The sequence below is a fragment of the Corvus cornix genome, chromosome 11, assembly GCF_000738735.6.
Source record: "Corvus cornix cornix isolate S_Up_H32 chromosome 11, ASM73873v5, whole genome shotgun sequence".
NCBI lineage: Eukaryota > Metazoa > Chordata > Aves > Passeriformes > Corvidae > Corvus > Corvus cornix.
Genome location: NC_046341.1, coordinates 9298261 through 9325308, shown reverse-complemented (window position 1 = coordinate 9325308; position 27048 = coordinate 9298261). Strand labels below are relative to the sequence as shown.

The 27048-nt window shown below is 39.0% G+C and overlaps 1 protein-coding gene across 7 annotated transcripts in view; it reads right to left on the bottom strand.

Moving 5' to 3' along the window:
* Positions 1–2258: 2258 nt before the first annotated feature.
* ESRP2 (epithelial splicing regulatory protein 2) overlaps positions 2259–27048 on the bottom strand; it is a 46376-nt gene continuing 21586 nt past the window's right edge. For 2 of the 7 annotated variants that reach the window (XM_039558217.1, XM_039558216.1), the window contains 13 exons: positions 25368–25481; positions 24194–24308; positions 23366–23464; positions 23190–23244; positions 22266–22376; positions 21300–21432; positions 21062–21104; positions 20247–20548; positions 18049–18270; positions 16548–16746; positions 15143–15338; positions 13941–14118; positions 2259–3648 (listed from right to left, as the gene is read on the bottom strand). In XM_039558217.1, the coding sequence (XP_039414151.1) occupies positions 3490–3648; positions 13941–14118; positions 15143–15338; positions 16548–16746; positions 18049–18270; positions 20247–20548; positions 21062–21104; positions 21300–21432; positions 22266–22376; positions 23190–23244; positions 23366–23464; positions 24194–24308; positions 25368–25481 (1926 nt within the window). In that variant the 3' untranslated portion in view covers positions 2259–3489. Of the gene's footprint in view, positions 3649–6511; positions 6624–11803; positions 11838–13940; positions 14119–15142; positions 15339–16547; positions 16747–18048; positions 18271–20246; positions 20549–21061; positions 21105–21299; positions 21433–22265; positions 22377–23189; positions 23245–23365; positions 23465–24193; positions 24309–25367; positions 25482–27048 lie in introns of those variants that run through there. The other 5 variants (XM_039558221.1, XM_039558220.1, XM_039558222.1 and 2 more) reach the window with 5 other exon arrangements.

Below are 27048 nucleotides of genomic sequence, written 5' to 3'. Positions count from 1 at the left end.
TTCTTTGGTGAAACAGTTAAAGCTTTATGTTTTTTTAAATTTTTCTGTTAAGCTACATGTATGTAAAGATAGTGATTCCTCTGATAAAGCTTTGCAACACAGCACAGTCTAAAACTTCAATCACAAGAAGTAAAGGCATTCATCAAAGATTAAAAAACACTTAGGCCTTACCCCAGGTTCCTAGCCCTCTCCAGTGATGGAAGCCGTCATCCAAACACGTGTGCTGCAAGTACTTATCTTCCATCTGTGAAGGAGAGCTCTTGGACTTGAAGCCAGTCCATCAGCTATAAAGCGACTGCAGCACAATTACAGGTGAGCAACGCCAAAGGGACGCTGCTGGTGGCTGCGGCTGCTTCAGAGGTGAAGCTGAGGGGTCACTGTGAGCACAGCTGAACTGCCAAGAGTTCCCTGCCTCACCCCAGGGCCCGGCAGAGCCCCCCAGAGCTGAGGCACGAAGCCTGCGGGCTGCCCCGGCCTGGGAGGGGCGGCTCAGAGCCGGGCAGGGCCAGAAAACTTTAAAGGCCAAGTCCGGCCCCGCCCGACCCCTCTGGCCCTGGAGCCGAAGCCCCGGGGGAACTGGACCGCTCCGGCACGGCCGTTCCGCTTTTACCGAGCAAAAGGGCGAAACAAGAGGCGGCTGGCGGAGTTTCAGCCCCCGCTGGCCGCGGGTGCCCGGCCGGGACCGTCCCCTCACGGGATCAGTCCCCCCGGTCAGAGCGTGGCGCCGATAGCGCCGAGGTTGTGGGTTCGATCCCCGGGTGGGCCATTCACGAAAGGGTTGGGTTTGATGCTCCTTGTGGGTTCTTCCCGACCCGGACTATTCTGTGATCCTGATGGATTCCTGCCTCATCCACCGCCCTATGCCAGCAGCACTTTGGTTTTTACCGTTCCTCTCTTTTCCCCCTCTTTTATTCTTTTAGACAAGAGCGCAGTTTTCAATACAAGCAAGAAAGTTCAGAGGAAGAGCAGCCCCAGGTCTGGCCTCTTGTCAGGCCCCCACCCGAAGGACTCTGGGCCACCCAAAATGCTGTCACTGCCCTTGCAGTCATTTTACACAGATAACTGCTAAAAATGACACATTGCACCCATGTGCCACGTGTTAGGTTTCACACACAAGAACACACAGCCTGAAACATCCCCAAGTTCACTTTCTAGATCTGATTTCCACTATCTCATGCTAAACAGGGAATAAAACAGCAGTGGGTGATAGACAGCTAGGTACATATTCTGCACATGGCAGAGCCTCTTTGCAGTTTTGTCACGTGGGCGTGGGACTGCACTTGAACTGCGATCATTATCAACTAAGCCATAAAGGTGTTAAACTAGTAGGGGGAGTGTTTACATCTAAATCATGTCTGATGTGACTGAGGTTCTCCATTCCAGCTCTGCCTCAGCTTGCCAAGGAAGCAGAAAACCACAAGTTCCATATCAGTTTTATAAGAGGAAAAATAGGAATCTTTCAAGAGCCTGCAAAGCCTAACCAGCTGGACCATGGCAGACTGTGTGTAATAAATGGACTACATAGCAACCAAATTTTCCTCCAAGGCACAATGACAATGTTAATTACCATTGTGCAGTCCTTTCTACTATTCAAATTACTTTAAAATTATGATTTTTGGTAGACTTCACCAAGACAAATCTTGAAAATAGATTAATGCAAACATTCCCACTTCAAAATAACGAAAAATCTTTCCCTCCAGTCCTACCCGGTTGTTCTGGAACCTAATTTGGGAGGTTTTGATGATGAAATGGCATGTGGCATGAGAAACTTCTGACTAGAGAGAAACAAACCTTATCTTGATGTGATTTCCTCCCCTTTCTCCATTTTCACTACAAAAAGGACGACTGGCTCTATCCTGACTTAAACATAGCATTTTGGGTTGCACAGAAATGCAAGTGACCCATTAGGGCAATTAAACGCAAACACGAACACAATTTCAAGTTCAATACTTTGTTTCCTCTGGCAACAGAATGAGAACACTAAGCATGCATGTAAACAGTTACATCATGTTGCCTAAAAAGTGTTGCACTACAAGAGAAACAAGCATCATACAGATTTCTATCTTACCAGGACAAGCAAAAAGGCAAAAAACCCCCAAAAACAAAACCAAAAAACCACCAGGAAAGTCACACCACTGGCACAAAGTACAAATGCTTATCTAAATCTAGGAGAAGGGAAACGTGTAAGGCTTTTTATCAAAGACTGATGCTCCGGGAAAATACATTAAACCAAAGTATAAGTTACTTTCAGAGGGCAATGCACATCGTAAGCATCTCTTTTATTTATTGTAATATAAAGAAGCATACATCATTCAGTTCTTTAAAGTACAACTCAAATTGTACACTAACAAAAAAGATCAATTCAGGCATCCATGAACATGTCAACAACAGAATTCATTACATTTTGCTCTGCTGGTATTGCACTTGGAATGGTTTAGAAGTAAGGCACAGTAAAAACAAAGTCATTTAGTGCTTCTACAGCAGATGTCTTTTTTTAAACACATGCTACATGACGTAAAAGTACTTCTAGCTTATGTATATACACACAGGGAAAAAGAAAAAAAGCATGCACTAGAGAATTCAGATTTCAACATATCTTGTTGTTTCATAATATACAAATAAAGTAGTTTAAAGATGTAAACAAATTGCATGCACATAAACTAGAGCAAAATCTTTAATACAGTATCTGAAAGCTATTATGCTTAAATAAAAAAATATAACTTATTAGTACTCAGGTTTATGTGCCACTTTTGTCCTGTAGAGATTAAAAATTCAGGGCTGGGGGCAGGGATTTATGGGTGGGCAGAGAGGATTTTTCTGGTTTTGCTGTTGGTTTTATTTTTTTGCTTTACATGTTGGCAGCAGTACACTGGTAAGAAGGTCAAATATGGCTTTTGCAAAACAATGTCTCACGAAAACATGAACAAGCACAATTGCGTTCGGGATCCAGCATCCTGATATTTTCCAGTCAAGAACAAAATGAAACAAAAATCAATATGATCTACGCTTTGAACTGGGTAAGCCATGCATTCCAAAAGACTTTCCTAAAGACATTTAAACTCTACAAGAATGAGACACTTTGTCAAGTGTAAACTCTTAAAAACTAAACAGAGAAGAATCTGAACGACTCAAGCATCGCTTTCCACTTCAAATGCTACTGAGTAAGTTTTGCCCATGGCTGTGGTAGCTGAAGTGCTATTGGACTGTCTTCAGAATTAACTACATGCCAGGAGCGGGTTTGCTTCTTTTTACACAGGTACATTAGAAATTAAGTAAATTAACTGTATCATTTTTGGTTTCACTTTATCTTTGGCATAGGATATGCCATTTTTCAAATTAAACACAGGACATGCACCACTCTGCATTCCAACATGTTATGCTGAAAAGGCACATTTGTTGCTGCCTGGGTCGCAAGGGAAGACTTCTTATTTTACAAAAGGCACGGTGTTGAGTGCAACATCCTTTCCTCATCCTCCAGAGAGTGCTGAGTTAGACCAGGTACAATTGTACACAGCGGCTTCCCAGGAGCTGTCCGTTTTTCTCAGCCACTGCTTTCTTAGCTAGATCCAGGCTTGGGAAAGTCACCAATGCCTCACCACTGGGCTGGCCACTAAAGTTGTAAAGCATGAGGATGGAATCTGCTTGGAGCTGCAGTGGTACAAGAAGACAAAAGAAAAAAATTATTAAGACCAGAGACAACACCTGGAAATGCAGTTTTTAATGCTGGGGCATTTTTTAGTGCATCTGGTTCACTCCACTCCTGTGTCCTTGGCGAAAATATTCTAGATATTAAGAATGAGAAGGAATCAATGATTAAAGGAAATTCAGCTTTTAGCTTGGCAAACAGCAGTAGCTCTTATTCTGCTGGTGTGCTGAATACAGTGATGTAGACATAATTCCATGCAAAAATTTTGCTAGAGAAGCAATTGAGATTAAAGGTTGATAAGACAAGAAAGTTAGGTGTTAATAGGAGGTGAATGGAGCAAGAAATCCAGGCATTAATAATTCTTGTACTATGTGGACTACTGGCCAAGTGACAAAGGCTATTAAGGCACGTCAGTACTCACACACAAAGTTAAAAAAAACCCCAACACACATGCAAAAAATAAAAGAGCTGTATGAGTTTTGTGTTGGGAGAACGAGCTGAACTTAACACAGGTATACAGTGCTAAGAAGATTTTCCAGAAAAATTAAGTAAAATTTGGTGCAATCCAACTGAATTAAATAAATATTTATTGTAATTTTAACAAGGCTAAGAAAAAGCAGGTTAGTAGATGAGATTATTTAGTCATTGCAGTTGATTTACTTTGGAGGGCATTTGCCTTCATGAAGTCTTAAAAGGCAGTTCCAAATTGCTGAGTTCAAAGCAGACATCCCTGTCAGCCCTATTGTACCCCATCCATTTTCCATAAGATGCAGGAAATTCTTCCAAGCTAAGTTTGGAACTCCTGTTTGTTGGATAGAAATGAATCTCAGTGAAGTTTCAAAACCAGAGACTGAAGGATCAAAAGCTCAGCATACAAGGTTAGTTTTTTTGAGAAAACAGTGTCAGACAAAGCTATGCTGGAAAACCAACCAGTTTTATGAATACTAACCCAATTCAAGTTATGTTCATGTGACATATGTCCTCTTGAGTTTATAAGAGGTTAAAATATTTAAGCATTTCATTTCTGTAGAATTTCTGTGTGTCTGGTATACTACAAGAAATAGCAGACTTCCCATTTATTACCAATAGCATTTCATTCATATATCATATCATATATCAGCTTGACATTCAAACATATGAAAATAAAGCAAGTACATGCCAGAGCTTCACTCACCCAAACACTGAGCAGGCAGTAAAAATATTCTTAAAATATAAGCAACAGCACACTTTGGAAACCAAAAGCATGCGTAAGGCAGTTAGTACAAACTTTCTATCATTTCTTCTCAGAGAACTAATGTTAGTCAAGAAATAGCATGCAGAAAGATATCCAGAAACAGAAAAAACCCATCATGTCTAAAGCCCGCTTCAAGTTTGGAAGCAATCTTGGTTTATTTCAGAGTAACACTCTCTCAAAGAGAAAGCTGTACCTAACTTGGGTTGAGCTGCAAATTTGAGTTATAAGATGCTCTGCTCTAAACCAGCTCTTTGCTGTTAATCCACATGGGAATTTATTTACCATCAGTCCAGCTCAGAGTCAGCTAAAAACACACATGGAGCGCAGTTAGATTTCTGAGCACAGAGGAGAGTTTTAAAACATAGTTTGAATAGCAGTATTGGTGTAATACCAATGTAGGGATCTGGAAATTCATGTTATAAAAGTTGCATAGAAAGTCAGCAGAGAAGTCTACACAGTCTTCAAGCAACATGATTAAAAGAGTTAAATGAACCCCTTCAGTTTCACTTTAAGACATACTGGGTTTCAGTTCTTATTTATAGATATTTCGGGAGAGAAATAGATTTTACGTATGTACATGTGTGTTTTAAAATAAGATTCAGATTAATACAAATCTTTTTTCTGGATTTTTTTGTTGTTGTTGTTCTAAAAGAGTGGTACCTGTATAATACTACTTTGTGCCACTTAGAATTCAGATTGAGCTACTCCATGAATTACCCAAAGACTGTTTCCATATCATACTTAGTAGAAATCTATTGCTGATCTGGTTTTTCACTTAATCACCAGACCATGCAGTCTGTCTGCTCCCAACAGATCCAACATGAGAAAACAACTCATTTGAAAACAACTGACTTGATGGTACATTTGTCTGTGAAAGTAATTCTCGCAAGGAACAGTATTTGATTGCCATTTTAAAACTGAAAGATTGTTCTGGCTTTTTCCTTAAGGAAAAAAAAAAATACTAACTAATCAGTAGCATTCTGAATGGAATACAGTAGTACTGTGGCATCATTTACTCCACATAGGCCATAACAAAATTTCTCTAAGAATTATCTGTTAGTGCCAGAAAGGCAGGCAAGTTTACTGTTAGCAAATCTAGTTAGTTGCGTTAGAAATTGACTATACCCAAAAAACTCTTCTGAAAAGAATAATGTAATAGCTCACATTGCATTAGGGAGATCAAGAAAGAGAGATATTAATCTCTATCCAGTCATATGGTACAGAAAAGACAAAGCCGGTGGTCTGGGGGTTTTTGCACACGCATTTGTGTGTGCTTTCTAGCAATATCAGGGGGAAAAAATCATCTTCTACCACTCTACTAAAAGAAAAATATTGGGCTGAAAGGTTCACATGAGAAACAAGCACTAACAAAGTCTTCTGGAAGTTTAACACACCATCTGAGCAGAACCAGGCAATCACACTACCTCCACCACTGCTGCCCCATCAGCTACGGATCACAGCTGGCCCATTTCCTTAGGTTAGTTGATTTTTGAAGCAAAAAGACTAACACCAGGATCCCAATGCAAGCTACTAAGGGGGGAAAAGCCACAAGCAGAGATCTCTGTATCACCAAGCCCTTTTTTCCCTTCCCATTCAGCTCTGGAGACCGAGGCTCTCCAGTCACATCTTACCTTCTTCAGAAGTTACAAAGAGTTACAAACAGACCCACTCTTTCGGTGCTTGTAACACACTCCTGGCTTGATCGCTCAGCTGAATTAGGCCATTGTAGTCATCTGGTGCATACTACAGTACAAGTGTGACATGGGACAATCAGCAAGAGAAGGAACAGTCTGGCACAGCAAGCCACACAGACCATCATTTGCAACCACAATTAAGAGCATCAGCTATAATAACTGGCAGGAGACACTGAATTGGACAGAAACTATTTTTATGCAAGATAAAAAAATACATCAATTGTATTACTGGTTGTAGAAATAAAGTAAATGCTTGTGGGGAATATTCTAAACTATTTGAACTGTTCCTTATCAAGGAAGGGAAATAGACCATGAAGTGCTCCTTTGTCCCTTCTACTCATGAGATGGCAGCACCAGGTAACCAAACTTTTAAGTTTTCATAAGCACAATCATGTACCCAGTAATGGCTCTCACTGTGACAGATGAGCCTCTTCCAGCCTGCACACTGAAATGGGGAATTAGAATAATCGTATGGATCTCATTCAGATGTTTTATGCACTCATGGAAATACGCTGCAGCTTCTCTAGGGCAGAGTGACAAACACTTGAGCTGCAGATAATACTTGTACTACATAGACTACACCAATGTAATAAAAGAAAATCAATGCCCTGGCATGAATGCATTGACAAGGTAAAGTAGCATTTTTGGTAGTATAGTATATTTCTACATTGGAAAAAGAAATAAACTACACAGTGTAACTGCATCATGATAGATTTGTAGAAGTAGTATATTAAAATAAAAATAGTGACTGTACATAACAGGCACACCAACAAATTAGAACAAAAACCTCACATGCGAATCAGATCTAAGAATTATTTGAGATCCTGAATCTGAACAGTAATCACTCATACTATTGGCTTGGTACAAATATGACATATATAGTCAGAAAATACATCTTGGGGAATACGAAACATTGTTCTTAGCACATAACCTTTCCAAAGCACATAGCCTGGAAAGGGACCAAGCATTCTTACACATGCTGCAAACACTGCTTGAGTGGCTCCTATAATCCAGAAGACAAGAGTGTTTATCATAACCTGAGTTGTAGAATATCTTTTCAGTGGCAAGAAGAGTTTCCTGTTTCCCCCCAGATGGACTACCACTAATGGTTTTGCACTAACACTTTAGATGATTGCCAAATGCACACAATGTAGATGTCCTATGCTGCCTTTTTTTTGATATTTCTATCATACAAAAAGTCTCCTGCCAGCTTAGGGAGAAAAGGGTATTATATTTGGGCATACAGGACATGTATCCATCCAAAGGGAAGTTGAAAAGAAAAATACCAACCATCACAGGATACACCTTCCACAGAAAACAATAACCAAGAGCCCAGAGAACATAAAAGAAAAGAACCCCCCAGAATTTTACTACTGAATTCTAGCCACCTTCACATCTAAACCCATGCCATTAAGTAAAAGACAAATATAAGAAGTATTTTCTAGACAGTCTCTGCCAGGGCAACCAGACCGTGCAAATATTAGATTTATCAGTTCCCAGACCTGCCCTTGAAACAAACCTACAAAATGTAAGTTTACTGTTTGGAAGGAATGTCTCAAGATAGTACATACTTTAGATTATCAGTAGATGTACAGTAGGCAAAGTTCTACACTCTACACTCTTACTTTGAAATACTGAGGGACAGTATTTCAAAGGTTACACTTGAAGTGCAATAAACAATGTGGAAAACATAAAAGTTGGAAAAATATCCTGCACAGAAATGTCAAAGTTGTCAGAGCTTAGACAAAGATCTAAAGAAAGTGAAAAAGCAAGAAGAAAATAAATTCATCAAAAGACCTAGAAATAAAAGTAGCTTCTTATCACAAGGATAAGTAAGAGACTGCACTCAATTAAAACAAGCTGTAGAACAGTAAATTCTTCAAATGAAATGAAAACTACCCTAACTTGCCTAAGTACATGATTGTGAATCCTTCTGATTCTGTCTGCATTTCAGAACCCATAAGAACAAAACACAAACATCCAATCACACAGGACCAAACCAAGGGTAAACTGGTTAATAAAGACATAGTATACTATACTTTCTCCTTGAATTTTCTTTTTCTTCAAGCTATTTTATTTCTTTCTTCTTCTCTTACTAAGAGAAATATGGGACTGTCTTCCCCTCACAGACTGTGCACAGATTTAACCAGGTCACTAACCAGAAAGTCATTGATTTCCATTTCATTTTTGCAGTTCCTACAGTGAACATTCAAAGCTCAGTCTAAAAACAGCACATACAAAGCAATCTAGAGAAAATAACCCACTGCTAAAAAAAAAAAAAACAACCCAGCATTAAAACTGGAAAGTATATTTAGACACACTCCAACTGGGAAAAAACAGGAGCAAAGAAAAGAAAAGGGAAATATCATAGGCAAAATGGTCAGTTCAGGACGGCAGCTACAATTCTAGCCCAAACTACCCATAAACTTTACAGCAGAATGGTCCCCAAAGGGAACTCTCAGACTCTGGAAAAAAGCCTAGCTGGACTAAGTCTGGAACACAGAATCAGATTTAATGGTAGGTAACTACAACCTTTAGCACAAGAATCAGGAGAAATACCCTAAACTGGCTTTGCCCCTAAAAGTATATCAATTGTACCATAAGACTACCAATACAAACACCCACAGCACCTGAAAGCTCTGTGGAAGAGATACCACCTCAATGTTCTGTGTATCAGAGACTGAAACAAGTAATGCCTGTTCCCAAAAATACAGAGGGTGCAACTTTAGTCTCTCGCTTCAAGCGTGGGAGGCAACAGACAGAAACTGTAACCACTAATATATTGTTCCCAGTCTCACAGATGCTTTCTCCACAGGGGCAACATTTCCAGGTGGGAGATAAATTTAGGAATAAAGCAAAACAAGAAGTATGCTCTATTCTGAGAGTGTGGGGGTGAGCATCTAACAGTGTCTGTATTGCCACATGACTTCCAATACCAGTATGTGGGAATTCTTCCTCTACCACATCCCCTTTCCCTTCCCTATTGAGAAGGTGCAATGCCTAGGATTGGCAAGCAGATGATGGGGTATCCCCCTCTCAGACTACAAAGAATCAGATTTCAAAAGGAACCCAAAGGAAATAGAGAATACTTCTTTGTTTAAGCATGCATTTCAGAGAAAAAAAATCCCCTAATCCCTAAAAAGTCAGTAACAATGAAGTCTGCTGTCCTGATACAAGAGAGAAATGTCGTTAATGCCCTTGGAATTTAGCCATCCATCCACCTCCCTTCACTTTCTTATTACTGTTTTAAGCACAAGTCACCCTCCTCCCCTCCAACAGCAAGCCTTAAATTCTGGGTCTCTGAAGCCTTGGAGGATTAATATACTGCATAAACTCTTTATAGCTACAGACAGAAGACACTTAAGCCCAGTACAGGTTTAAAGAACACTATTTATTTTAAGCTTTTCTTGTGTAGACACATGGACACCCAAAAAGAAGTCCCTACATTTCCATCGTAGCTTTTTCAGGAAATTCAGGGGGCTTTAAAAAAAGTTCAGATGGTGACCATGGCCCCTAAATCTTAGTAATCTTCTAGTTTGCTTTTTTTTAACTACTGTAACTACACACAATCTACCTAAATAGCAAGTCTGCTTTCTAAGAACTAATCCACAGGGTCTTTTTGGCAGGCGTGAGTTCACTGCACATCATGCCAACCTCCAAGAAACTGGGCAAGTACTACTAAATGCAAGCTGAATCCTAGCCAAGACAACAGCTGTGAACTAGTTTTTGGTCAGCTAAGACTATGGGCACAGCTAAACTGCATCTGCTTTTACATTAAACTAACAGTTCTTGTCATGATACCAACTCTGTCACTATTTGCATTCTCATAAAAAAAAAATTTTTAACACCCCACACCAACACCCCCCACAAAAAAAACCCCAAACAAACAAACAAAACAAATCAAACAACAACAACAACAACACCAAACAAACAAAACAAAAAACCCCCAACCCCAAAAGAGTCAGTATTTGGAGACTGAAATATTTCTCATTGATTCATTTAGCAGCTAAATAGTAAAACCCATTAAGTATTTAGCCACTAAATAAAGAAAAATAAAAATACTTTAGTGAAAAATTTTGTTCTGCTATGCACCAACTTCACATTAATCCATCAAACTACTACCCTACTACTACTCTTGTTCATTCACTATTTACTAGAGTTCTCTCACTGCTTCTACAACTGTACAGTGATGGCCTAAAATAACACTGATGAGTTTTATTTTATTACTGTATTTTATTACTATATTTGCACCACTTCTTCCTCAAACTTTACCCCATATGATATGGAATATGAGTTATTTTTCTGAACTCCTGAAGAGTCTCCTCATAATCCCATCCATGGATCCCTTACTTCATAATGCCCAGAGACCAGGATCTGCTGAGCAGCTGGTAAATTGCACAGTGAGGGTTTTGTTGTTGTTTTGGTTATTTTGGGGTTTGTTGTTTTTTCAGTGTGGTTTTAGTTGGCTTGGGTTTTATTGTTTTTTCAGTAATCCTTTAATATTGGACTCAAATCAATGGCCCTATTGCTTTACAGTACAACTAAAAAGCCGTTTAATGCAAATTACTGAAACAGAGTACTAATACTAGCTCTTTTGAGGATTACAGTACACAACAATATTATACAGAAAGGTGATGGGGAAAATTACCATCTCCCTGATTTACTATTAAAATTCTTACCAAGTTTTCAATTGTTTAATCCAAGTTACAATAAATACATGCAAGCTGGAAGGAATTTTCACCAATAAAAACAAGAAAACAGAACTACAAGAAGAAATCGAGCTGCTGAAACACTAAACAAGAGGCTAATGGTAATAAAACTAAATGAAAATCAAAATGCTGATCTGCAGACTTTTAAATTATTTGTTTTTAGAAGCATGTACTGATGTTGAGACCAGCTTGTTGAAGCCCATGGTAGGCAAAGTCTATCTCTTAAGAGGCAGGTCTGGTATGAAAAGTGCTTTCACTTAAGTAGCAACATGTGCACACATGCAATATACACAGCCCATGAAGCCTGAAGGAAAAAACCAGAGGAGAATAAAGCAAGAACTAAAATTTAAACCCTGTTCCTTTCAGACAAGGACACAGAAAGACAAAAATCACCCTTCAATCTCAGCATCCCGATCTGGTTCCCATAATACCAACACTGAAGTCCATTGAATACCAACATCAATTAGTCATACAGAGATTAAAACCATGCCCAAACCACTGATGATTATTAAGGGCTCACTTTATGAACGAGCAGAAGCATCGTGCAATAAATCCTTGGGCAGCAGCAGAAAATGAAAAAACAATGTGAGGAAAGGGAAGAAAAAAAGAAAAAAAAGATTAGTTATTGCTCCAGAGATGTTATATTGTCCCATTACAGTAAGTCACCATCTCTTTTTCCCCTAAAGGAATGAATGAGTATAAAACTAGCATTACCACATGTGGGATTCCAAGAACAATTCAAAAGAATTCCTTGGTTCCTTTATAAGATTTTGAACCCAATCTCATTTGGACAACATCTTCTAAAGAAATCAAAGAAGTGACCAATTCAATAACAGTAACTGATGATGACAGGAGGTTGCAGGAGCAGAATATAGTTTTCACCTTGTGGCAAAATTTCTGTTCATCTAACCATTTAATTATGCAATACAAACACCAGGAACTGCTCTCCAAATGCAGGAACAAGGAAAAGGGCAAACTGAGCACCAGACACGAAGTCCAGATTCACTAAACTGAAGATTTAGTGAAAGGTAGAGATGCTTGAGATTGTCACTGACTTGTTCAATTCACAGAGTGGTTGAGGCCACATTTTTCAAAGGTGCAGTTACACTTCTAGCTGAATTTAATTTAGCAAATAAGCTCCCCACCCTAAGGCTTTAATATATCCACCATCTAGTCATCAAAAACCCCCATCAGTAGAAAACAACTAAAAGGCAAAATATCGATGGCTAAACAATAGGATGAATGATTATTACTTGTCTGGACATCATGAAAGCCACAAATAACTGAACTTGGTTTGAACTCTGGAAATATCTGTGGAAGAAAAGCCCTGTTCGTCAAAATTCACCACACTTTTTATGTGACAATCTTTTTCCACTGAAAAACTGAGTATGCAAAACTGCTTTCAAAACATAAATGTAACATTCAAAAAGAAGACACAAAAGATAGGGCACTGCATCTTTAAGACTCAAAACTTGGAACATACACATTTAAGCATCTGTTCTCAGTCTACATTCATTTACAACCAGACATCTGGCTCAGCAAATTAAAGCTCATTGTCTTTGAAGAATCTTAAGGTAAAAAAAAAAAGAAATAAAAAAAGAAAACATACCATGCCTGAATGTTTCCTATTAACTCTAGCAATATCACTGTTATCCAACTTACAGAATGTTGAAGGACAAACATGCAAAAACCGTTGCCTTTTAACACAAATCACTTGCAGTGGTTTGAGAGCCACAAAGAGGATTTTAAGTCAGGGCTTCCAAGTAGTACCCAAAAGGGCAGAGTCGGTAGCTGTGTAAGTGGTGTTACCCACAGGAGTTAAATACTCACCAGAATACACCATATTCAATTATCTTTCCTTTTAGCAAACATGTTATGACAAAACAGGGATATAGATACAATATCCTCTGAGACAAAAGGCAGAAGACATGGAAAGAGCCATTCCATGAATTCAAATAAGTGCTGCTGGAAAATTATGTTTGTAGATGGTGCCTTTTTTTTTTTAAACTTATCAAGAAGGTAAGTTTCTGTTCACACACTTGAGAGCATTCCATCAGTCCATACAGACTGAAGTTACCTATAGTATATTTGCTATCAATATAGACAGCTTGGACAATACAGATTTCCTTCAGTTTGCAATGTAATACAGCTTTAATGAAAGATATTCTTGCATGTAACCAAAATAAATTAGCACTTCAAACAGTGTTTGACTGAGACATCTGTCTCTCTCCCTTTCCAAGTCACCACACCCAGCTCACAGCTCTCTGTACTACAAATCTGCAAACTGTAAGTGTTGAAGGTCAAACACTGACCCTACCAAAAGGCTTCCACCATCAAGTGGCCACGACTGAAAACTTTTGGCAGCCCCCACTTTCCTGTGCCAGGCCCTTTGCAGCCCCACTCACACTGGGGCTCTGAGGTCTTCAAACTCAAACCCCAAACCCAGACACCAAATCACTGCTTCCAAATTAGGATTTGTTTGTTTAATAAGAAGCAAGGCAAATCGTGTGCTACACTTCAGTCTGCCAGTTAAATATACAACATGCAGCTTGCACACTTGTTTGGCAATTTCCAAAAGCACTCACTTGCTCAGTTTGATCTCCACTGATCAATTCCCAGAGGTCCAAATATCTCTAGGAGAGGTACTGCATACTAACCTGGTACCCCTGGAAGAAACTGAGTATCTCCTTCATTCCTGTGTTATATGGCAAGCCCTGCATCCGGACTAAGGCTCCAGGCTGGGGCAGGATTGGAGTGTGGGTTGCAGTGGCAGCAGCAGCCACAGCTCCTGGAGGAGCTGCAATGTACCCCACCGTGGTAGGAGATACTGGAGGACTGAAAGAGAAAGAGGAAGCAAAATTGTTATGAAAACCAGTAACTGGTTCTACTACTCAGAACAGGCAAAGATGAAACTGAAAATTTAGATTTGAAAATAAACCCAAATCCCACAGAAAAACAAACAGCCCTGATGTGGATGGTTTTGTGGACTTTCTTAATTTCTCAGAAGCATCTCAATCTATTTTTAAAGAAGTGAAGGAAAATAGCTAACATTTGTTGCTAAAGACATAAGGAGTGGCATTTGTTATTTCACAGGGGAGTAGAAAAAAGTAGCTGCAGATGACTTGTTTTAAGATCATTAATTAAAAAAAAGAAATAAAGGAGAAGGGTGTGTCATAGTATGAAATGGAGGCAAACACCCAAACCTGGCATTTTTGACTCACAAAATAGTGAGTAATTAGCATCTCCATCTCTAGTCACGGCCCATCTAGCAAATTACCAGATAGTCAAGCCAGCAAGTGTAACAAGCCTAGGAACTATCAGTGAACAAGCTATTTCCCCACAACTCATGTACCAGACTTCAGTGACTCATGCTGATACCATCTGTGGGAAGGGAAAAGGTGGAGAGCTGCTTTGCTTTCACATGTAAAAATGTTCTTTGGTCTCACTGATACACAAAATCAAACCTAGTATACACCTATGAGGAGTCTTTCAGTATGAAAACAGTACTGTAAGTAAAAGAACAAACTAAGACATGAGGGTAGAGGAATGTAGTGACACAGCTTCTCTTTTGGCCAAGAATAGAACTGCCTTGATGACATTGTCCCAGCGTCAAAAAACCCCTGTTAAATATTAGGCCAACGTTATCATGAGATTCAAGCAGAGCCTACAGAGGAGATGAATCCCATTACAAGGCAACAGAGAAACAGTTAAAACGGTTTCTGCCTCTGCTGCTGAACATCAAGTTCCCAGGACTACCTACACCAGAAGTACAAATTTAAGAGCCATTCACAGGTGACCACACAGTCACCTACTGCACTGGGATGAGAGGTTAAGAGAAGCAGTGAAATCTCGGGGTTACCTGGGATAGTAAGCTGTGTAATTCATGTAAAGCTGAGCAGCCTGGGCTGGGTAGTAGGTAACAGTTGGAGGAGCAGCTGTGGAGGCCTGGGGCGTCCTGGTGGTTGGCAAGAGGGCTTGTGGCTGGTAAAGCGCTGCTGCCTCTGCTGGGATCACAGCTGCTGTTTGGAAAGCTGCATAAGCTGGTGGAGAAAGACCTAAAACCAAACCAGGACACAGCACCAAAATGCAATCAGAATGAAGAACTCTCAGATGAATAATTCCTCTCCTACAGCAATGTGATTAAAACCTGGGCATGAATGATGAACACTTGAGCAAAGACTGCTCTCTAGCTTCTTCCCTGGAGACCTTTGCTACATTGCCATGAATGACAACTGGGGCATTTGGAATGAGTAATTCCTAAAAGTTCATAACTCCTAGAGCTGAGCAGCCTTGTCTATATGTAAATGGAAAGTAGGGAACTTCAGAGTTATTAAAAGAAAGCATAAAGCCATGTGCATAGAGAAAGCAGGCGTGCACACCAACACACCCTCATGTTTTTTCTAACAGAAGTTGTACTCTGTGGGACAAAAGTACTGTAATAGTAGCTACACATGGGCATCCATAACTGTTGACCATGAGACTTCATATATAAGCTTCCTGCGACTTCAAAAAGTATTTTTAGGATATAGCAAATAGAAGGGAGAATAGATCACTAGTCTGATGCATTTTGATGAACAAATACCTAATTTGTACAGGAACATTAAACTTGGCTTGGTGTGCAGTCAGATTGGTTTTATATACTGTATTTGGCAGCTTTTTACTATTTTGCAAATACATATCAGTATCTGCTTTGTGATTTGGTAATGAGACTAATTAGAACAGTACAGTAAAGTTCCATTATAGTTCCTCAGTAAGGTTCACTGTAATCTTAAAATAAAAAAATGAAAATACATCCAACTTCCCCACTCTATGGTTGGTTAGTATATAATTCCAGTGGGTGTTTTCCTTCAAAAATAAGCCCAAAGAGTACCTTCTCAATGCTCTGAGGCAAGACAGCAAGAGCACTCATCGGCAGCTAGAATACAGAACTTCACCCCATTTTAAAAATGCCTCTCATTCCAAGTAGGTTTCACTACAGGCAAGTCTACTGCAGAGCTCAGAAGAACAGTACACCCATAAAAAGCAAAGTGTGCAACAATTTCACTGGCAAGGCCTTGCTGCCCTCTACTCACCACCGAAAATACAATAAAAATGCCTCTGATCAGTCCCATTATTGCCCAAAGGGAACAATTCCAATCTTAGCATGTACACGGATGATTATTAATCATGGCAAAACCCGAGTCAAAAGGTGAAAGGCCACAAAGCTTCAGCACCTACCACATATCAGCCTTTAGCAGCAGAGAGCAGAAGAATTGGAGACTTACATGGTAACTTACATGGCGGTGGGGATAAGCCACTACGATTTAAAGTGCCACCCATTAAAACAAAGTTCATCTCCTCTCCTGAACACTGGAATACTTCCACATAACGGTCCTTCATCATTTTTTTGTGACATTTTTGAGCCACCATAAAGGCTTTGTCAGCAGATTTCATTTGGATAAAAGCATCACCTGACGGTCGTCCCTAGGGGAGGTGGGGAAATAATTGTACGTCAATCTGTTATTAAATCACCCAGATCACAAGAAATGCAGAAAGGAGTAAGATCAAACATCTACTGAAAGCCTGTATCGTTATTCCTTCTCTGGCACTAATGACTCACAACTCAACAATTCTTTTTAGAAGCAGAAAAATCAAGACTTATGCAACAAGTGCCCAGTTAATACAATGCCACTTCAGTCCTCTGCAGAAAGAAACAGAGAATCATGTAGCGTGGAAAAAAAATTTGGAGGTCTCTAATCCAAAGGCTGTTCAAAGCAGGACTAACTTTCAAGTTACATCAGGCCACTCATGGCCTTCTCTACTTGAAATCTGAGCATCTCCAGGGATGGAGATTCCATATCACCTCTGGAAGCCTGTTCAGGTGCTTAGCTAATTTCTCATTGTGATTTTATTTTTTCCTTTTCACCCAGCTGGAATTTTCTTTGATGCCGTTTACTCACACTGTCTCTTATTCTTTTGCTGTGAAGCCCTAAGAAGAGCCTGGCTTTGCCTGCCCTAGAACTACTTTCGAGGTAACAGTACAACAGCACAAAGTTCCAAATCCTTTAGTAAAGTCCACAGCTACATCAGAAATTGATTTCCAGGTCTGAATTTCTGCAGTCTGACAGATATACCTGTCTGTATAAAATACTAAAAACTTCCTTAACAAAAAAAAAAAAAACCAACCAAAAAACCAAAAAAACACTAAACAAATATAGTAGATCTCTTTCATTTGTTTTCTTTAATACCTCAGTATTTCTGTCATTAAAGAGTTTATTTTTAACACAAGACAACAGGGAAAATATATCTCTATGATCACACCATTAAAACACACCTAAACCACAATTTTTAATTATTGACTTCTTCTAAAGCCTGAGCAATCACTAATCAAGTTAGAAAAACCTAATTTTGACAGAAAGACCACTCAAACAACACAGCAGGAACCCTGAAGCTGACAGAGCAGCTATGCCATCTAAGAGGAGACATTTCTGTTGTATCTTCGGCCTCTGGCTGAACCATGAGGGCTTATTTAAACAGCCTCCAGGATAAGGTTATCATTCAGAGAACAAGCTTCATCCTCCCCAGGCTGATGCATACATACAGAGAGAGAAAAGCAAGGTTGCATGTAAAATGGCAAGAGAAAAGAGGCAAAGACAGACAAAGAGAACATTGTATTTTCCCAAGGTTAAGAGAAGACTAAAGCACAGCCAAGATCAGGTAAGCTGCCCTGACTTCTAACCTGTTCAGTCACTGCAAAGTTACTCCTCCCATGCAAAATGCTGTTACCTGCTGATTAAGGACCATGTGAACTCCATGGGGCTTGATATCACCTGTAGCATCTCCCATAAATTCCAAGATGTCATCAATGCCAGCAGTGTAAGGAAGACCTCTGAGCCGGACACAGTCACGGATGCTGCCCGTGGCAATGGTGTATGGTGGGGGTATGACTGGAATGATGGGAGTTGGAAGAGTTGGAATAAGAGGTGTTGACATGTATCGATTAAGCACCTGTTGGCAAAAAACCCACAGAAATGGACATTTACAATCATCTGTCTGAATACAGAGCAATTGTCACAATACTATTTCCAACATCAGAGAAAAATACCCCTTCTTACACCAAATTACTGCAGTTAGTTTCCTGTAGGGCATATGAAAGTTTCAAACTCAGAAGGGGAGAGGGAAAGGCTAACAAATTCAATGTGTTAGACCCTAATAATATACTTTTCTAATGTCAATATAAAAAAAGTTAAAATCCAATTACAGTTTATAGTATCCCAAAAAGGAACATCTGAAATCACATCTGTGCTAATAAACCAGTATTGCCACATACAGTTCTTAGTTAAACCAGGGTAAATTAAAACCAGTCATTTTAAAAGAACCGAGACCTGAAATAGCTGGAAAGTAAAAGCACTAATTCTAATTTATTCTAAAACCTGATTCGTTAAGTGAGTGTGCTTATTTGTTTAACCCCAGTGCTCATCTCCAAGTACAGAGTTTATGAGGAAAAAATAAAGATAAGAATATAAGAGACTTTGATCTCACATTTTCTCTTGACTCATTTCCAAATGGCAAAGGGAACATATGACACATGTTGGGGCTTACTGCTGAAAAACATTTTTACTGATCATTATCACAAATAAACACATTCTACTGAAAGAGGTATCAAAAAACAGGTTACAAAGCTTAGGGAGTTTGTTTCAAGAATCTCCTTGTAGCACATTTCAGGCCAGAAATCTCTCTCATTTGTGTGGAGAATATTGCAATTACTTTGTACTAACATTAAGTAGATGAGAGCTGGCTTTACTTCTTGCAATTACTCAAAGAAGTAACTTGTAATTTCCTAAGAAATAATCTCTTGCCTAAGCAGCAAAAAAGTTCAGGTGTCAGCCTAGACAGCTGTCATAGTGGAAGAAGTAATGACATATTGGTAGAATATAAGTTATATCCAGGTCTCCCTACAAAAAGTGGAAGCAGAGACTTGGTCGCTGTGACAGAGTGATTTTGTTCCTCAGAGGATTTTGCTTCATTCTCTCTCAGGAGGGAAGCTGTGTGGGAGGGGGAAATGCCATTTCCCAATCTTCACAACACACAGATCAGATTCTTGGCTGTTGTAATACCCATATCACAGCAGTAGCAATGGGTCTAGAAGTGTGGATATTCATTCCCTTGCCCAATCCCTTCGACAGAGAGACTTGCCTGTCACATAGGTTGAAACAGAACTGTATTACATTTTTATAGCCAGTGGTTATGCAAAGACTAGACCAAATCTAATAGTGGTTCCCTTTGGAGCCACTTATATTCTGTGTCAGGAAAAAAAAACCATTATGTGGTGTTTTTCATAGGGACAAGCTGCTGGTGACAAAATAAAATGGTTTTATCCATTTAAGAAGGTAATGATAGGAACCAGTGAAGGATAGGGAAAAAGTGAAATATATTACCTCAGGAAAAAAAAAAAATTTCACTTCCTTTCACCAAAAAATCAGATACATCCTCTTAATTCTTAGTTTCCAAGAAAGCATTGTAGAAATCGCTCATTTTATGCACTCAGGTTTGGATTTAATATTAGAAATTCTGTACATGGAGACCAGAATTTAAAGACAATAGTGCAGATTTTTAAGAAGCATTACTACAATACTATCAATCTACTATGTTTTTAGAATTATTTTTGTGATTTCAGTCAACCTCTATGGAGAATAAAATTATGCAATGATTTTTACTTCATGGTCTAGGGCATAGTAAAAAAAAAACCCAAACCCAAGCAGTGGCAGCTTAAAAAAACCCAAAACAAGCAACCATCCAAACTAACAAAACGAGCAAAACCAGTGCTGCACTATTTTCCATGCCCATTGGGAAACATATATTTGCCTTCCTTGACAATTTTCATATAACAAACATTCATGATTGCCTACAACATATTTGTGTGCAAGTGTTAGAAGAAATGTTTTAACTGTTAAGTTTTGAGTCTCACAACCAATAGTTACAACCTGTTGGACCTCTGCTGCTGTGCTCCTGAAGAGTTCAATGTAACGTTTTCCAAGTATTTCTTTGTGCTTTTTAAGTGCATTCTGTGCATATTCTTCACAGGAAAATAACACAAATGCATCTCCTGTGGGCCTGCCATCTGGGTACTTGACAAAGAGAAGTCCCTCTTTCCCTCCTGTGACTGGGCACTCTGGCCCCAGGAACCCCAAGACATCTTCCTGAGTAGCAGTGAATGGAAGGCCTCTCATCCGGATGATAACTTGATTCTCCTTGGATAAGAACTGGGCCACTTCATTGGAGGTGCCTGGTAGAAAGATAACAGCACATGGTCAGCCAGGAACATACGGGCAGTGCTGGGCACTCGATTCCAGAGGATGCAGCAGCAGCGAAGCATTAAGGAAGAACACAGGAGGTGAGTAGCCAGCAACAAACCCAGAGAAGACCTAACACACTATTAACTTTCAGCAATATCTTTTGAGGGGGAAATCTCTTACTCTGCAAGTGTTTCATATTTTAATGAAATTGGAACAAAGATGAGATTACTGTGAATTGATACAAGATATACAGATGCTTCCACTGCAAAGGCTGGTCCTTCCTCCCAAGACCTGTCTATGAACATCACAGCTCAAATGCTCACATCTCAGTTTCAACCACGTGAAAACAGAACTTGACAGGGTCAAATACTCTTGGAAGGCAAAACAGGAAAAGCTACTTTGTTATCCATTTGCATCCTCAGTCAAGGAACAAAAAAAAAAAAAGAACTAGAACAACATTCCTATGAACTTAAGTAATCACACTGAACTCCAGCATCACTTACCTCCTGCAATTTTTAAGAATTCTTCTCCAGTTGCTTTGTAAACCTTCAAAAGAAAGAACAAAAAAAACCCACATGAAAATCACGATGTTCAACTTTAAACCACACTCTTTCACAAACAAGAGAATTGTGTTTTGGTACTTTGAGCAAAACAGAAGTGCAGTTTGGTTTTTAAATGAGAACATAGACTAAAATATTCGGCTTTCTCTCCAAATATTTGTTTCAAGTCACAACTTTTTACCTCAATGTATCTGCTACCCATATGATGCTTGTGCCTTTCCAGGGCAAGGTCTCTCTGTTCAGAATTGACAAACCGAACCAAAGCCTCCCCATTTCTTCTTCCTTGAGAATTCAGACACAGAGCCACACCACCTCTGGAAGATAAAGACAACAAATGTAAGCTTAGTCTGAAACTTTAATATATTTAATAAATAATTGTGTAAGAATAGTAAAGGAATCAGACTTTTACACAAAGGTTACAGATTGAAAAAGAAATTGCTACTACCCACAATTTATTTCATTTTTGTTGTAACACAATTATACTTTAAAATCTGCTTCATTGAGATCATGGATCTCATGTTGTTCACCGCTTTCTCAACTCCCATGAAGATGCAAATTTGTCCTTCCTATTATCTCAGACAGGCACATTTGAATTTCCTCATCATTCCATATAAAAAAATTATATTTTCTCAGTGTTGGAGATCTGGAATTAAGTGACAGGTATGCTAAATAAACTCACTCTCTTTTCATATATATATGTATACACACATACATCTGTACACAGGTATACACACAAGTCATGAAAATTTCTTTCAAACAGTACTTGGAAATTTCTAAATCTGGCCTGTTTAGGAGGTATAGAAGAACAATAAAGAGTTGGCACAAAATTAAAGCTTTTTTCATATCTTGGCCTCTGCTTTGATTAATGCAATAGGAGTTTCTCCCTTTAGATACTATAAATAAATGAATGCATGTTGGTTTTCAATTGATAAGTCTCTTTTTCTTCTTCACACATTTCAAACCTTTCTTGCACACCTAAGGCTGGTAAACTTGTTCAGTTGTCATGACCACAGTGTGGGAAGGGGTCAAGTAGGGAAAGACTGAAGGACTCTAGTGGGGAGTGTGGGGGATGTGTGTTAAACAAATATTAAAGGAACTTGCTATTAAAGGCAAAGTGATAACGCAAGGCAAATTCTCCTTATCTTACTTGGCAATGTTGAGTCCTTTGAAAAATCGAGCGATATCCTGGTCTGAAGACTGCCATGGCAAACCTCTGGCACGTATGACTGTCTCACTGTCCACAGTTTCGGATTTACTACTGCACAGAAAGAAGGGGGAAAAAAAAAAAAGCCAAAGAAAGCTTTAATCCTTTAATCTAGGTTTTCCAATATTTTACCAAATGTCAGATTGCAACTAATTGAATTGTAAATTGGGAGCATTTTTTCCTCTTGAGACTCTTTTATCTCCATTATTCCTTTCAACAAAGAAAGGGAAGATAACTTGGAAAATTCATTTATATCTACAACATTGAAGATGCACAATGTTGTCACCACATTGCAGTTCCTTAAACAAAAAAACTGGAAAACTGCCTCAATGTAAGGTAATAAGGAACTGGATTAATTTTATTTAAAAGGTCTAGCAATCCAAACAATACAAGTTACTTATGCCTAAGATATTTCATTGTCTGGTGACTGAAATGTATTTGTAAAGAACGAGCCATCCTGTTCCTTCCTTCCTTAACCCAACACCCAATTCAGCATGTAAAACCATTTTGGGAAGCACCACACAGCTCAGCTTATAGAGGGTGCACTGGCTATCAGCCCTGTTGACTTAGGGAAAGTTCACAAATATTTCTTCACCCTGAATAAGATAAGCCAGCCTCGCTGCCACGCAAAACAGAAGCAAGAGAACAAAGAGCATTTAACTTGCAGTGACTTTAAAGAGATGGACTAAAGTACAGCATTCAGCGTGCCAGCCAAAGTGTGTCTGCACTGGGGTGACTGCTGAGTACACTGTACTGTTCTCAGCAGCCAACCTGCTTTCACATGACCATGGGGAAATATTCACAAGCTTTCCTTGCTGTACACAAGACTCATCTTTGCTTGTAAACAACCGTGACAAGTGCACTTACCAAGGACCTGTTTCATACTTGTATTTCACAGTTTCAGGCTCAGTAAATACGTGATCTGTGACAAAACAGGAAGTTTAAATATAACCAGGGTCAGAGACTACTTAAGAATGACAGTACCACTGCCAATTCTTTCAGAAAAGAAAGATTTCAGCATTCAGTATAAATAATTAACTTACTACAACCTTCTGAGAGCATGCTGAAAATGATAGCCACCATGGTCTTCACTTGCCACACACCAAAGTCCTCCTCCGCTTCATCTGTCCCTAAGCCTAGATCTAAACAGGTGATTATAGAAAATAACAGACTTGCACAATCTTTTGCAAACAAGTCATAAGGCTTTCATGATATTAACACAAAACTAGTAATCAAATGTACTGGTCTTAGCGGGGACATGTGACTATTAGACACAGTACTCTGTTCATAAACTGGATTCACTTTAACAGTCAACAGTTTGAAAACTATTGAGAGCTTACATAATTTCAGTGTTAATAGTTCAAAAAAGAAAAAGCTGAGTAAGTTCCTATCACTTTAAACATAACCCAACTTTAATCCCATTCAGATGGGCCAAAACAATCCTTTTAATTTTAATTCAGATGTAGAGTACTGTTTTGGTTTTGTTTTTGCTTTATTTTAAACTCACTTCAGTTAGGATCATGCAAGGTAACTATTACCTGCAAACAGTGGGAACTTGCAGGCCAGCTGGTGCTGAAAAGCCCCACTGACAGCTCAGCTTTTCCTTTAAGATCAACTACCAATGCAAATGATGCTTTTATTTGGCAAATTTACTAAATATGGTTTAGAAATCAGTTATATTCAATTTGGGAAAAAAAAATTACAAGCAGAGCCACTCCCCTGACACACACAAGTAGACATTCCTTTCACTTCACCTGTGAGTTTTTAAAACCCACATCTTGTTTTATTTTTCTAAACTCTGTAACAATCACAGACATAAAACTTCAGGAAGCTTAACTGATTGTTGTATAAAAGCTGCAGCAAAAGGATACATTCTGCCATGGTCTTGATAGTCTGATCTTTCACGGCGGCTGAACTAGGGTAGCAAGAGTGAAATTCTTTGCGCAGATCGTAAAAGGAATAGAAGCAGTCTGACAGCAGGAAGTTCTACAAGGAAGGCAAAAATGTTTGTTTTGTACACACTATCCTTTCGAATGTCAGTTAATACTTTTGAACTGAATGAGGCACTCTCAAAAATCACATAGCTGCACATCACCAGCTTGTCTGTGACGGAACAGTTTGGTTCCTTTGTAACACAGTTCAAATTCCATAATTCTACAGAATTGGATCTCTACATGAACAAAGTCAAATAGCCTCTGGGAGTCAGACCCATGCAAAAGAGCTGGAGAGGATGGCTGGGGAAAAAAAATTTTAAATATCTAGGCTTTGCTGTTTAATTCCCATTTTGGACACTCTTATTTTTTCTTTTGCAGCTACACTAAAAAGCAGAATTGTACCAAACCGTAACGACAAATTTTAAATAACTATTGTTACAGAATACAAAATATCTTTCAGCAACTTTCAAAAAAAAAAAAACAAAAAACCTACAACTGGCCAGCTCTTTCCATGTCAGCAGCTCTTATTCTTGTGGGTTTCCTGCAGACCCTGCTAAACCAGCAAACTCAAGAGCCACCACCTTGCACAAAGGCAAGGTTCTCCTCCCTGTGCATGACAGGCTGCTCTAAACCCTCCACGAACATGGAGTAGAAACTGCTGCTTCATGTGGGAGTAGCAATAAGCTGCAGCTCTGTTTCCCACTGAATAAATGCAAATGGAGAACCACTGCCAGGCCACATCACTGCCTGTGTGCTTACCCTCCACAGGACACTGGTTTAACACAAGCCTAAGCAAAGCAATAGTTCTCCATCACTTCTGTTGAGGTTTGATCTGTACCTCTGTTTCCACTTCACACATGGAATTCAAAGTACTTCTATTGTTTCTATCTCTATCCTGCTCTTCCTGATTTTCCTCTTCCTTACGCTCATCTGGAGTCCAAGTAGTGTGGCTGACTTTCAAGAGTAAGTCCCTAAAATAACTACTCTGCTACTCAGGGTTGAGGTGGGGAGGGGATCATCTTCAATAGTCTTGGAATGCTCTAGTTCCCAACATGGAATTGTGTCACTCCCCTCCCAGTGCTCCACCTCTGCACCAGTTCTGATCTTGTACCTTCTTGGATGTTTCTGGGTGGAGAACTTGTCGAATGAGTAACTGGCCATCACTGCAGAGTGTGTAAGAGCTCCTTCCAAGTACTTTCAAGTCACTGGATACCAGCTGACTAAACTGGAAAATAAAGTGATAAATTTCATTGTACTGACTGATAGAGATACTTTCATGCACTTACCATTATTTCAGCATCTTTTTTTTTTTAAGGAGATAAAGTAATTAAACGAGTTTTTGAAAAAAACGTGATGGAGAACAGACATGGGCTCCTTATAAAAGTAGGCAAATAAACTGTATGCATTTGTGGAATAGAAAACAAGAACATCCAGAATATAGTAAAAAGACTAATTTGGAAGATACGGCAGAATTATGAGTTCATATGAAAGGTGACTGTATTATACTGGTAATGTACAAAATCTGGACTAATTATAATTTAAGTTATGAAATATTTGAAAGAACTTTCAAGATCAATCCCATTACTGGTTTTGCAATACCCTTTCTTCACATATGGTGCCTTAGACTTTGGTTATTTCCTTAATAACTTATTTAACTTCAATAAGAGAAAAAGCTACCCATCAGGATTTACTAATGTTTCAAAATATATTAAGCAATACCAAGCAAATAATGATCTAATACCTTCAAAAGTGAAATTATAATCAAGTCACCTTTGAACAAATAAAAGTTCTTTGTAGAGATACAGTGTTACAAATACTAGATTAAAAAAAATTATTCCCTACCTCTAGGATGGGTAACCCCCAGCAGATTAATTCTCAAGAGGAAAGGGCTCCAGCTATCTTGTTCACTGTTATTTTCCAGCCTTACATACATAACAGTTTCCAGCCTTTTATTTCTCTATACTAGTGTTGAATTCCTAGCTCATAATGGTCAACTAACATGTATAGTACCTACAAGTATTATATAAGTAAGCAGTAGGTTGTTAACTTTCGAGGGGATAAATATAATTATTCTAAGCTTCCCTCTTGACACTACTCCCTCCCAGGAAAGCATCACCTCACAAACAAAGCAATAATTACAATCATGATGCAGTAGCCACCCACTGCTCTCAGCAGCAGTTTATAACTCCAAAACAACCACCTCCAAAAGCAAATTACAAGTTGACTTGAGACTCACACTATATCTTTGTGCTTTCTTTTAACCTGTGTAGGGGGAGAAAAGAGAGGTGGTTTGTTTTATCATAATATGTGTGACACTTTACACCATAACAGTCTCTGCTTAGGAAAGATGATGTCCTAATGACCTGATCCCACAGCTACACAGAACTCACAGTATGAACGAGTGTTGCAGCACCTGCAGCCCAAAGGTAAGGCTCCACAAGGGAGAAATCATGTACTGAACATGACTGAGAAGAAGCAGAGACATGATTACCCAAGCTTTATTTCAAAATAACTGCTCAAACCAATCCAGATCCTTTTCTAGGCTTGGGCGGCTGACCAGAGTCCCACTACCATTTTGAGTTCAGAACCCTGTAGTAGTGGGTACTACACATAAAAACAGGGACCTGAGGGGCAGAACTGGGTAAGGAGGGGCACTCAGTTCAGCACCTTGTGTTAAGTTGCTTCATTTGCAGATATATTTACAGATATAGATAAGAATATAAAGTGAAGTTATTTAATAACAGAGAACATACGTGAAACTATAAGAAGGGTGAATATCCTCCCAAAACAAA